The sequence below is a fragment of the Phocoena sinus genome, chromosome 8 (assembly GCF_008692025.1).
Source record: "Phocoena sinus isolate mPhoSin1 chromosome 8, mPhoSin1.pri, whole genome shotgun sequence".
NCBI lineage: Eukaryota > Metazoa > Chordata > Mammalia > Artiodactyla > Phocoenidae > Phocoena > Phocoena sinus.
Genome location: NC_045770.1, coordinates 94,537,937 through 94,551,549, shown reverse-complemented (window position 1 = coordinate 94,551,549; position 13,613 = coordinate 94,537,937). Strand labels below are relative to the sequence as shown.

The following is a 13,613-nucleotide window of genomic DNA, read 5'->3' as shown; positions in this document are numbered from 1 at the left end:
CTGACCATGGCCTTGCGGGTTGGCACAGTCAGGGGATACAAGCTGCACCATAGAGAAGGAAGTTTCTCTGGCCTGGATTATGAACACAGTGATAAAAGCAAAATACATATGCCTGCTTTGTCTATGTGGCTTTTTTGTAAATCTATGGGATTTGTGCTTTTGCAGTAAGATGAATATCTGAAAGGAGCAGGAACGCTCATAGGCCAAGCAGCTTTGCACAAACAGTACACAGATGCCAAAGCTCCTGGAGGTCCATGGCTGCAGTGAAGAGCAGTCTGTCTTCCTCTCCCCTTGGGGAGCTCTGCTAGCTGAACGTGGGAAACACCTGTCTGTTGGGGTCAGTTTCACCTTGCGGATGTGACCTGTGCCGAGCCCCGAGAGAGGTGCCAGGTGGCACTCACCTGCAGCACCTGTGGGTAATCGAAGACCTGGTGCTTGTGGCAACGCTTTCGGGCGGCGGGGATGCCCTCGGAGAGGTTGGTGCACTTGTCCAGGACTAACACCGCTTCTCCGTGTCTGGCCTGGAGGGCGGCCAGCTCCTCTCTGTACTCGGGATGCAGAGCCATCTGGGACGACAGGAGGAAGTACCGCCGTGGCCTACGAAGGACAAAACGAGGGACTGGGACCTTGCAGCCGCTGTGCGAGTCACGGTGAGACCAACTTTGATATTAAACTTAATGGCAACAAGCATTTTCTCACCCTTCTTTATTCACATCCTTGACTTTTTGGGAAATTATACTCTGCGGCATTGCTGAATATCTAAAATATTACACAATCTAAGAAAGCAATCTATGTCTCATTCACATGCTGAAGCGTCATGCCGTCATTAAAGATTTCATTTGGGAAAAGTTCTTAATGTTTTGAGGAAATGCTTATAATATGCCGAGCTAAGGGAACATGCTTTACGTGTGTGTGAATGTATACCTGTAAAGACAGACACGGACTGACTGGTTGATTATTTGGAAGAACATCAAATGTTACCATTAGTTCTATATGAGCTCTCTGCTCTGAAAAGGAACTGGGAGCGGGCTGCATCCTTCAAACAGGAAAACAAGGGGTCTTAATGGACAGCAGTGGCTGTGAAAGAAGAATAAGTGAAAGACTGCTTCCGGCTGTTGGGTGGCACTCTATGCCACTCAACATCCCCATCCTCAAGGCCACAGGGACTCGGAAAGACCAGACTGGGCACTGAGAACAAGTGGAAAAAACCATCTTCACCAAGGGATAGAACCAGTCTTAACATCTGGATAGCAGGGATGCTTACAAGAAAATGGAGTGAAAGGAGGACTTAGAAGAAGCTAGCGCCATTTAAATCTCCACGAGAGACAAAACGTGAGCACAAAGTGAGTAAGCCAGGAGTTGGGGGAAGACTCTGGGGAGACCAGATGGTAAGTCATTCCCTCCCGCAGGCAGACAGGTTACAGAGCATAAACACGACATGGGCTGAGGGACCAGCAGGGATCACTGTAGAAGAAAGGAAGAATATAAAGCAGGTTCCAGAGGAAATGAAACCCCCATCAGACCTAGAAGCAGGACTCACTCAAATCTACCTCAAACTGGTACAGACCGGGGAAAACACTGAACATACACCTCTCTAGGTAGAGCCACCAGGGAAGATAACAGGAAGCAATGCATAAGGAACAACCCAAAGGCCACAGTCTGAACCCCACTCCCCACCCCACCGCTTTCCTTCTTGCTTTGGGAGAAAGAAAGGGTAATTGTTTTGGTTTTCCACGGTTTCTCAGGCTTATCTGGAGGGTCCAGATGGAGAACACCGTATGCATCCACCCATGACCAAAGAATAATCATTCTCTAACGGAGAAGGTGGCACCTTCCCAAGCATTAAGCTTCATGCCCACAAGACCCAGAGCAGTGACTGAGAAGGTGAACACTCTCCCTGCCAGCAATTCAGTTCAACAGAGCAGCAGCCACCATAGCTGTGCATGGCTCTCAAATCCTCAGAGCCATTTCTTCTGGTCATTTCTTTCTACAGCTGAACTAAAAGCAAAGGGTATTGCCCACACCACAGGGAGGAAAGAAAGGGACAAGCAGATTCCCTAGAACTTCACTGCCCAACAGCAGTTAGCCACGTGAGACCATTTAAATCTATTAAAATTTAAAATCCAGTTCCGCAGTCACATTAGCCACATTTCAACTGCTCAACAGCCATACGTGGCCAGTGACACCTGACAGCACGAATACAGATCATCTCCTCGCTGAAAGATCTATTTGAGAAAGCTGCCCTGGACGGTAGTGCAGACCCAGAGCCCGGGGTAGAGGCAAGCAGAGGTAAGAGAGACGTGGAACAGCAGCCCATCGGGGAGATAGTGTGGATCAGCTGTAGCGACTGGTTTCTCTCATCCTGGGCAACTTCCCCCTAAATCACGTTTTATTGAACAATACACTGTATATTTACAGCCAAAAGTATTCCTTCTAGCCACTGAAACAGACTCTTGAATTCCACTCCCAGCCCTGAGCCTCAATTATTTTTCTTTTGTAAAAGCAATTTTAATTTTCAGAGGGATGACTTATGATGGGAAGATCACATACAGGGAGCACTCTCAGATCATCTCAAAGTGAAGACCGCCTCCATTCAAAGTATTCCTGTAATCAAACTTGTCTGTTTAAACAGGAGGAAGATTTACAGTCAAACTCTCAAGACAAGCATGGAAACCACCTTAACAATTAAAGCCATTTGAAAATGAAATGAACTGTCTTGTGAGGTGCTGAGTCCTTTTTATTACAAATCAGCAAACTTTTCATTAAGAAGCAATAGCAAAAGGTATACATTAACTTAGAGCTGAACGGCCTCTAAAGGTCTTTCCAATCCCCAAGACACTGGTTCTACGGTGGATGTCCTGGAGCCCTGGGACTCGCTGGATATTTCTGGAGATTTTCTATTTAAGTAACATAAAACTGGTGCTCCGGGGTGCCAAGAACAAGAATAGACATGCTGGTATGCAAGGGGGTGTCCATGCAGGAGGAGGTAAAGTGCTGGAGTCCTGGAGGGAAGAGGGTGCTTCTGCACAGCGGGGTGGCCCGCCCACAGGGAATGCTGAAGTCTTAGTGGGGGAGAGCTTCTACTTGGGGGAAGAGCAGGGAGGTGGCCTGGCACAGAGTACGAGATCCCTAAAAGAGTGACAGGGGAAGGGGTAGAGGTAGTTATGGCCCCCCAGCATGGGATGCTGAGACCAGGTGAGGTTAGGAGGGCATCCGGGCAGCCCAGGAGAGTGTTAGAGGCCGGGCAGGCTGAAAGTGGGGGGGGGGGGGGGGAGGGTGATGGCAAGAGTAGCATCACTCCAGTACTGGGGGGGGGGAGGGGGGGGAGCGGGGAGGGGGCGGTGCGGTCAGACTCAAGAAGGGTGAGGAGGCTATCTGTCCTGGGGTGATGGGGAGAGCAGGAGCGCTACATGAGGGTCAGAGTCTGAGTGGGCGTGGAGAGGGTATCTGTGCAGTGAGGGGGCAGCGGCAACAACGCGACAGAACTCTGGTCCCATACAAGAGGGCTGATCAGATAAGATACTGAGGATAAGGGGAGCCAGATTTCTCACTGTCAGAGAAGGGAATCACAAATACGTAAAGAGAGGGAATTCCCTGGCGGTCCAGTGGTTAGGACTCCACGCTTTCACTGCCGACGGACCAGGTTCGATACCTGGTTGGGGAACTAGGATCCCGCAAGAGGTGCAGTGAAAAAAAAAAAAAAAAAAAAAAAAAAAAAAAAAAATATATATATATATATATATATGGAAAGAGAGAAAAACCAGAATGCCCCTGCAATGTTGGATGGAACTGAAGATACCAATATGAACGCATGGTTTTCAATACATGTAGACAGAGAGAGAGAGAGAGATCCATCTATATAGACAGAGAAATAAATACAGATGCTAACATGTGGTGCTCAAAGAAACTCTTGAGTAAAGAAAGGCTCTGGGTTGGATTTCACTGTTAAGAACACAGTTCTATTTTTAGACACTCAGCCACCAGGCTCCCTGGGTCCCCACCTACCACTACCATTTTCTACATAAATGTGCAGATGTGAACAAGAGTCTAAAAATGTTCCCCCTGCCTGCATGCTGGCTCTCCCTGACCCGGCAGATGGCTGGTCGATGGAGTAGGCCCATTTTAGTTTTAAGCAAACAAAATCTTAAGGTGGATTTGTTTTTCTTTCAAGGACTAAAATTACCAGCTATGACTTTCATGTTTCCTCCCAGCAGTGCTGATATCGAAGCTTAAGTAAAATCATGCTGAGAACTCAAAGTCTCCCTCAATAGTAACAGTTGTAAACTCCCAGTTTAGTTCCTTTTAGAGAGAAAATGACAAGAATTCCAGCTGAGGCCAACACAGCTGTGAGAAGAAGCTATCAATAGCAGCAGTCTTCAGCTTCCCATTGAAAAATATTGAGAGAGATTTAAAATAAAAACAAGGCTCTTACTACTCTATGTAGCCCTCAAGAGATGTGGGAATTCCCTTAAAAAGCAACTCTCACAAAGAGCAACAGATCCCAAATGTTGCCGCGAGGTCACCCACACTGCCTCCTCCCAAGTCCCTAGAAAGTGTGATGAGTCTGGAGCCTGTCTTTGCTTTGCTTTGCTTTTTTCCCCCTTTTTTTCAGAGGGAGAGGAGTGTTGTTTGTAAAAGAAACACAACTGCAGGGCCAGACTGCAAAACCGGTGGGGAAATGGAGAGGGCAGGTCTAGGTCGGGCTGTAGAAATCCACCCCTTGGCCAGCAGGGGGAGGACCACGCCCATCGCAGCCTTCAGTGTCCTTCTGCTGCCCTTGAAGGTAGAGCGCTACTCTATCTAGTTACTGAACATCAGAAGTTTAGAAATCAACTGCAGCCTTAAGCCATCTAAAGATCTTAATTTCAGCCTAGTTATACATAAAAATTAGAGATTACGTTACCAAGAAAACACCACCAAGAAAACAGCCTGTAAATCTTTGAAACTATTCTTTGAAGGTAATTACTGTTCGGAGTGGTTTGCTCTCCTTTGTTTCATCTTCACTGAATCTTTTCCTTTCGGTATGCTTTTTCCCTGGATTAAGTCTAAAGGGAAGTGACAGTCCTAAACCAATGTAAGAGAGCTAGGGACGTCCCTGGTAGCGCAGTGGTTAAGAATCCGCCTGCCAATGCAGGGGGCACGGGTTCGAGCCCTGGTCCGGGAAGATCCCACATGCCGCGGAGCAACTAAGCCTGTGCGCCACAACTACTGAGCCTGCGCTCTAGAGCCCGCCAGCTTCAACTACTGAGCCCGCATGCCACAACTACTGAAGCCCGCGCACCTAGAGCCCGTGCTCCGCAACGAGAGAAGCCACCGCAACGAGAAGCCCGCGCACCGCAACAAAGAGTAGCCCCCACTCACCGCAACTAGAGAAAGCCCGTGTGCAGCAATGAAGACACAACACAGCCAAAAATAAATAAATAAAGAAATAAATTTATTTTTAAAAAAGAGAGAGAGCTAGAGTATACTCAAGAGATTACACAATAAAGAGAGTTTCAGCCGAGCAGTCTTAAGAAAGAGGCCGAGAGGCGGCTGAGCCAGCCTGCCAGACTCGCTCCTCACCTGCTCACACCCTGTCTTGCCCAGGCTTTCTCGGCCGCAGCACTGCCGACACTTGGACCCAATGATTCTTTGTAGTGAGGGCTGCCCTGGGCATCATAGAGATTTAGCGGCATCACCGGCCTCCACCCACCAGATGCCTGCGGCACCCTGTGCAGAACAGAGTTAACACAGCCTGATGGCTCTCTTTTTCGAAAGGCTGGCCCTTGGCTGGTGCATGGAACTTCGATCTGGGGGGAGAACTGTAAGAATGGCTCACTGGGCCCAAACTGCAGGAAAACACCTGCTTTCCTTCTGGGAGCCTGGAATTATGCACAGCACGTGCCACGCAGAGACTGCCCATGTGATTCATTCCCAAAAAAACCCTGGGTGCTGAATCTCTAACGAGCTTAGCTGGTGGGCAGCATTTCACATGGTTGTCACAACTTGGTGCTGGGGGAAGTAAGCCCCTCCTGTGCGATGCCAGGGGGAGAGCACCCTTGGAAGCTTGCCCCTGGTTTCCCTGGACTTCACCCTATGTGCCTTTGCTCTCTGGGGACTGTGATTTACATCCTTTTGCTGTAATAAAACATAGCCACGAGTATGACTACACACTGAGTCCTGTGGGTCCTCCTGCAAATCATCAAAATTGGAGGTGGTCTTGGGGACCACTGACACACTCCCTCAGTCACGACGGTCAAAAATGGCTCCACAGATTGCCACATGTCCCCCTGGGGGGGCAAAATCAACCTCCCTCCCCTGCTGAGAACCACCAGCCTGGGCACACTTGGCCCAAATAGGCCTGCAATAAAAGTTTGATTTGAACTGAAGTGAACAGAACTAAATTGAATTAAATAATCTCCAGAACAACAGGAAAAGTAAAGGGAAAAGAAACAAGGTTTAAAAAAAAAAAAAAGTTTAAAATCACACAATTGATTTCAAGTAGATGCTCACAGAAGCAGCAAGCAGAGGACTAAACCTTCCTTCAATTTCAAGTGACTTTTCTCTGCTCATTAGTTATTCAAAGCTAGTGCTACATAAATATGCCAAATTCAGATCCTAAGTACATGAGAGAAACTTGTACTGCCCCAAAGGGTACCAGCTGGGCTCACACAGATCACCCTTTCTCAACTTATGGAACTCCAGCCTCAAAACACGGCATTGAACTGTATCAGTTCCTCCAGTCTACAAATTCTCTATAGATTTATTTTGGGGCTTTCATCTTGATGGTGATCAAAAAAATTCGTATAGGCAAATCTCTGCTCGTATTTAATGATGTATACTACTAAAAAGTTTTCAATGTCCAAGCTTGTATTTGATGGGCTAATGAGAGGAGAAGGAAGACTTAAAATGTAAATAATGCAAAGCAAGTATACAAGGGTAAAATCTAAGTGATGGGTATACAGGTGTTCATCATAAAATTCTTTTAACTTTGCTGTCTGCTTGAAGATTTTCATTAAAATGTTGGGGAAAAAATACAAATCACGCATCTGTACCAGATGAAGATAATAATGTCAGTAAATTATAACAATATACTACATAAAGGGAAGCTTCCTAGTGGCTCAAACAGAAAGAGTGACAGGAAGAAATACATCATCACCCAGCGTGCGAAGTACAGGCACGCTAAACGCAGAAGTCCCATAATTAACGCCATTTTCACCTTGAAAGATGCAATTCAGTTTTAAAGAAAAAGCCTCAGCTGTGACATTATGTTAATCTGACTGTTGTTAGTTTTGTAGATTTGTCTGTATTTAACTTGTAAATTTGTTTTAGTTTTGTAGTTGTCTAAGTACAAAGCAGCTTAGATTGTTTCCTATTTGTACTTATTCAAGTTGCCCTATTTAAAAAAGCAATTAAAATGCAAGGGATCTTGAATAGCCAAAAACAAATAAAAATAAAGCCCCTAAAAAAGAAGAACAAAGTTGGTGGACTTACATTTACCACTTACTACAAAACTGCAGCAATCAAGACAGGGTGGTAGTGGCATTAGGACAGACATATAGACCAATGGAATAGAATTGAGACTTCAGAAATAAACCCATATACCTACAGCCAGTTGATTTTCAACAAGGGTGCCAAGGTCATTCAATGGGAAAAGAACAGTCTTTTCAACAAGTACGGATAAGACAACTGGATATCCACAAGGAAAAGAATGAGGGTGGACCCCCAGCTCATACCATATACAAAAATTAACTCAAAATAGATCAAAAACCAAAATGTAAGAGCTAAAACTATAAAATGCTTAGTAGAAAACACAGGTGCAAATCTTTGTGGCCTTGATTAGACAATGGTTTCTCAGGCATGTCACCAAAAATGCAAGCAACCAAAGGAAAAATAGAAGCTTCATCCAAATTAGATGCTTTTGTGTATCAAAGGACGCTATCGGGGCTTTCCCGGTGGCACAGTGGTTGAGAGTCCGCCTGCCGATGCAGGGGACACGGGTTTGTGCCCTGGTCCGGGAAGACGCCACATGCTGTGGAATGGCTGGGCCCGTGAGCCATGGCCGCTGAGCCCGCACGTCCGGAGCCTGTGCTCCGCAACGGGAGAGGCCATAACGGTGAGAGGCCCGCGTACCGCCAAAAAAAAAAAAATCAAAAAAGTGAAAAGACAACCTACAGGAGAAAACATCTGCAAATCATGTATCTAATAAGGATCTAGTATCCAAAATGTACAAGAATTCTTACAACTCACCAATAAAAACACAACCCAATTTGAAAATGGGCAAATGATTTGAATAGACATTTCTCCAAACACAGTATATAAATTTTCATAGCCAATAAGAACATGGAAAGGTACTCAGCATTATTAATTACAGAAATGCAGATCAAAACCACAATGATACCTCTTCACATCTGCTGGGATGGCTAGAATAAAAGACAGGTAATAACAAGTCTTGGCAAGGTTGTGAAGATATTGGAACCCTCCCTCATACCTTGCTGGCGGGAATGTAAAATGGTACAGCTGCTTCAGAAAACATTCTGGCAGCTCCTCAAAAAGTTAAACATAGAGTGAACATATGACCCGGCAATTCCACTCCTCAGTATATACCCAAGAGAAGTGAAAACATATGTTTACATAAAAGCTTGTACGTGAATGTTCATAGCAGTATTATTCACAAAGGCTAAAAAATGGAAATAACCCAAATGTCCATCAACTGAAGAATGGATAAACAAAATGTGGTATATCCATATGATGAAATATTAAGTCAAAAAACGAAAGAAGTATTGGCTCTATTCTACAAAATGGATAAACCTTGAAACCACTATGCTAAGTGAAAGAAAGCAGACACAATAAGTCACATAGTGAATGACCACATTTATATAAAATGTCCAGAACAGGCAAATCCATAGAGACAGAAGGCAAACTGGTAGTTGTTGCTAGGAACAGGGGGCGTGAAGTTTGGGGGCAGGGATAGAGAGTGACTGCTAGAAGGCAGTGGGTTTATTTGGGGGATGCTGTAAACATTCTGGAATTAGACAATAGTGATTAGACGATAGTTGTACAATTTTGTGAATATACCAAAAAACACTGAACTGTACACTTTGAGTGACTTTTGTGGAATATGAATTATATCTCAATTGAAAAATAATAAAATAAATTAAGTCAACTCTAGGAGTCCACTAACAGAGGAAAATCCACAAAGATGATCTAAGCAGCAAGTTCATGAACCAGTCTTTTTTTTGCACTTGCCTAATGGTAGAGAAAAAAATATTTCAAGCTCTCCTGGGCTTTATACATTGTCTATAAAAAGTTGCTATGCCTAAAGGAAGTTCCAGAATTTGGTTCTGGGCCACACGGGAACACATATACAGGAGTGAAATGTCTTCTCTTTGGGAAAGTTCCCTTACTTCTCAAAGAACCCATAAAGGCTTCTAAGGGGAAGTTTGGGATGCTTCAATAATGATTCTAATGTTCTGTGAGCAAACCGCTTCCTTGAGACTCAATTCTGACACCAAATGCTATGTGTGGGTTTGTAGATCTCATCCAGCACATATAACATTGCTGGTGTGGCAATATACAAATCAGTCATCTTCATATTATACATGAGCACTTGTCACAAAAACAAAGGATACTATTATCATCATGTTTGTTTAAAGCTCACTGCTGATACGCTCATCATGAATTAGCACAATTTTTAAACAGGCTACAGCAAAAAAAAAAAAATAAAAAGAAAGAAATTAGATAAAATACCCTGCACATCCATACCATCAGCCCTCCTCATTTCCTTGCTCACATATCAGAAACATGACCCAATTATGTGCCAGGCACGGGGGACGTGGCAGTTCAAAACAAGACCTGGCTGAAGCTTACAAAATCAAAGATGCAAAACAGAGAAGGTTTAAGCAAGTCGTTACAAGGGCGTAATGAGGGTAACTAGGAGTGCCATTCCAGGGGCCAGAAAGTGTCTCCTGACTAAGCGGTATTCAAGTTGAAACCTACAGGACAAGCAGGTCATTAGTCTGATGAAAATGAGGAAAAGGATTTCCAGACAATGGAGAGTGTTTACAGCCCAGAAAAACTGAGAGAGCAAAGCTTATTCTAAGAACTAAAAAAAAAGGCTAGAGATGGAGACAGTGGTCATGTAGTCGAGGGTCTTGAGAGACATTTTAAGGAGTCTGGGCTTCCCAAGAACAACGTGATGCCAATCGTCAAGCTGGAGAACCGCGAGACCAGAGGCAGAAGACCACAGAGGGAGCCGTTTCAGCAATCCAAAGGAAGGACGACAGTCGCCTGGCGCAGGGTGGGTGCAGAGAGAGAGCTAGAAAATATTGAATACGTAGGATGTAGAATCAATAGGACTTCTTATTCTGATACAGGAAGTAAGGGAGAGGAAAGAGTTGATGACACCACATAGATTTCTGATTTGGGAAGCCTGGTAGACAGCACTCAAAACTGACTGAGCGATAGAGAGAACTGAAGGATCAATAAGGTTGGGGTGAGGCAGGGAAATGGTAGCCTCAAAGACCCTGGCCTGTAATCGATGCTTTGGCTCTCGCCGGCATCTCCCAGCACACCCTGTTGCGCCGAATGCTCCTCACCCTGGTCCTTTCTCTGGAAGGTCCACCTCGGCTGACAGCGGACTATAGACAGGAATGCTGACATCGTAGCCTTGCCGGTAAGTCCATGTAGAAAAGCCACCACCAGCCAACAGAGCCCTGAAAGCAAAGGATTTTGTCAAATGATGAGAAAGAGAGAAGGTCTTCATTCTGATAAGCTCTGTGGAAAGGGGTAATTGAATATTCATAACAATATCGACCACAGCTAATGTTTACCAAGTCCGTTTTCTACAAAGACACTGTACTCAATGTTGTACAATCACACCTCCTGGACATCAGCTGCACCCTATTCCTGAGTCACCACCCTTCCTCTGGGGTCCTAAGTAGTCTTTCCCTACTTTCCATGTTTTAAAATACATCAGAGCCAGGAGGACTCCCTTTGAACAGCCCCTCTGTCACCTCATTCAGATCCCATTCACCTCTCCCAAAAGTCATACCCAACTCTTAAACACACTTACAATAACAGCAATAATAATAGGTCTGTACAGGACAACTGGCTGGGGAAGTCACTTACCAACCCCACTGACTGGAATCTCAGGGGACAATGGACAAAGAAAGCAGTGGTGACAGCAAAGTATCACATCTCATGCTGCCTACGCCCCAGCCTCTCTCCAATTCCCGCCCCGAGCAATCCTTTCCACTGTCATCCCAGAGCTACGTGTGCATCACGTAACCTCTACCAGCTCTCACCATCCATTCCAGCTACTCAGTCCTATTAACCCAATTCTGTCTACAGGAAGCAGAATCCAGAACTGGACCTTTAGTGCTTCTCTTGCAGTCTGTATGCATGAGCTTTTATTCTCCTTGGTTAGAAAGCCAAGAAGACTGTTTTAATTGGATCCAGCAAGTAGTACAATGACACTTCATCAGAAAGGAAGCAGGTGTACATCACACCAACTTTTACAGCTATTCTGCCCCTCGGGCTGCAAACCCATCAAATCACTTACTGGGGCAGAGTGATGCCAGTTCCATGCACTGCACAGTCTGAGCCAAAGTGTATGAACTGAAAAGCCACATTCTGTGCCATCTTGATTGCTACCAATCCCCTCCCTGCCCTGATGACAGCCTACATTCCCTTCTAACATGACCAGTTTAAGTTCAAAGATTTTCAAACCACCCCTGGAAATCCCAATGTGTTTGTTTAAGCTTTAGGAAACCAAGAGTTGGTCAGGGAGGTAACGTGCAGGCTAAAAACCTCTCCAGCTGCCAGTCCTCTACGTAAGACTCAGTAACTAGCCTTCGTATCAACATACGGTCTTATTTTTCTTGAGTGGCATTCAGCAATGAATCCGTCCAACATGAATCTGGGTGGGTTCCATGACCATGATGGCAAGCAGACTGCATGGGTCCCCACAACCTATGTGCAGAGAAGCAAACACTGATCCGATATACAGGCACCAAGCAGTCCAGGTAAGCCAGGGTAGTGGGTGATGAGGTAATTACACCCACACCCCAGAGGACAGGAGCATGTGTATGTAGTGAGAAAGGAAGCAGGTGTACATGATGCCAACTTTTACTGTTACTCTGTCCCTGGAGCCCCGAGGGTAAGGGAGGGGGTTAAGCACTGGTAGGAGGAAAGCATGCAACCCGAAGCATGTCTCCTGCCACAGATCACACATGTGCAATCTGGTGTGTGATCTCAGGAAGAGTCACCACTGCAATTAGTCAAACAAGCCGCACACCGGCCCTGCTGCTAAGACTTCAACTCGAAGTCACTGTATCTTCTTCTGCCAAGCTTTCCCTAACATTATAATGGAGAAAAAATTGTAAGCCTCCCTTGTTTTACAGAACACGTGTTTTACATTGACTGAAAAGTCAATTTCTGAGAAGCACATTCTGTTTTCCCATTATGTATCCCCAAATCAGAGATCCGTTCCAAAGCCGCAAGAGACTGAACAAAACCTTGCAGCTAAGAAAGCATCACTATGATGACCACACTCACACCAGGCGCTCTATCACTGGAAGTGTCACCAGAACCTTCAGCATTTTCCGGGACTTCCTGACTCGGGGACATCACCGACCCTCCCCCTCTCAGCCTGGCCTCGCGGACTCAGCACCCCTACGCTGGGTCTTTCCCAGACACTCTCACAGCTCGCCTCCTCCCATGTGAGTATTCACAGAGCCTGAACACAGTTCGTCCGCAAGTGTATCTTTTGCTTCCTTTTAATCAGGCCTGCAAGTTCCTCATATATAAAGCTTCACGTTTTAGGGTTTGCAAAAAGTGAAACTGACCAATTCTATTGATTATCCTTGTTTGTTTACTGACTCAAACTAAAAAAAAAAAAAAATTATGAGACAAGTACATTTGAGCAATGGCTAGATATTTGGTGAATATCTGGTGGTATTAAAGAACTACTGTTAATTTTTTTAGGTATGATAATAGTATTGTAGTTATATATATATATATTTTTTGGCCGCATTGGGTCTTCGTTGCTGTGCGTGGGCTTACTCTAGTTGCGGCGCTACTCTTCGCTGCGGTGCACGGGCTTCTCATTGCGGTGGCTTCTCTTGTTGCGGAGCACGGGCTCTAGGAGCGCTGGCTTCAGTAGTTGTGGCACGTGGGCTCAGCAGTTGTGGCTCGCGGGCTCTAGAGCACAGGCTCAGTAGTTGTGGTGCACGGACTTAGTTGCTCCGCGGCATGTGGGATCTTCCCGGACCAGGGCTCAAACCCATGTCCCCTGCATTGGCAAGCGGATTCTTAACCACTGCGCCATCAGGGAAGTCCCTGTAGTTACATTTTTTAAAAAGCTCTTATGCAGAGCCTCAAATGAAATGTTTACAGATGTAATGATATAACATCTGGGATTTGCTTCTAGATAATCTAGTGAGGGGTAGGTAGGAATACAGATAAATCAAGTTGACGACATCACAGCTGGACAGTGGGTACGTGGGGCTCACTGTACTGGTTTCTCTTCTTTTATACAAGTTGAAAAGTTTCCGTAAGAAGTTTAAATAAATATACACCCATACGAAAGTAGAAATTTGTGAGCGATACGTGCAAAGAAAGGATAACAAAAA

General features: G+C 45.3%; 1 protein-coding gene across 6 annotated transcripts in view; it reads right to left on the bottom strand.

The window, feature by feature from the left end:
* The window catches only part of EXT2 (exostosin glycosyltransferase 2), a 134,872-nt gene that overhangs the window by 107,161 nt on the left and 14,098 nt on the right, over positions 1-13,613 (bottom strand). For 5 of the 6 annotated variants that reach the window (XM_032640913.1, XM_032640915.1, XM_032640912.1 and 2 more), the window contains 2 exons: positions 10,578-10,694; positions 402-597 (listed from right to left, as the gene is read on the bottom strand). In XM_032640913.1, coding sequence (XP_032496804.1) covers positions 402-597; positions 10,578-10,694 — 313 coding nt within the window. The remainder of the gene's footprint in view (positions 1-401; positions 598-10,577; positions 10,695-13,613) is intronic. The other variant, XM_032640916.1, reaches the window with a different exon arrangement.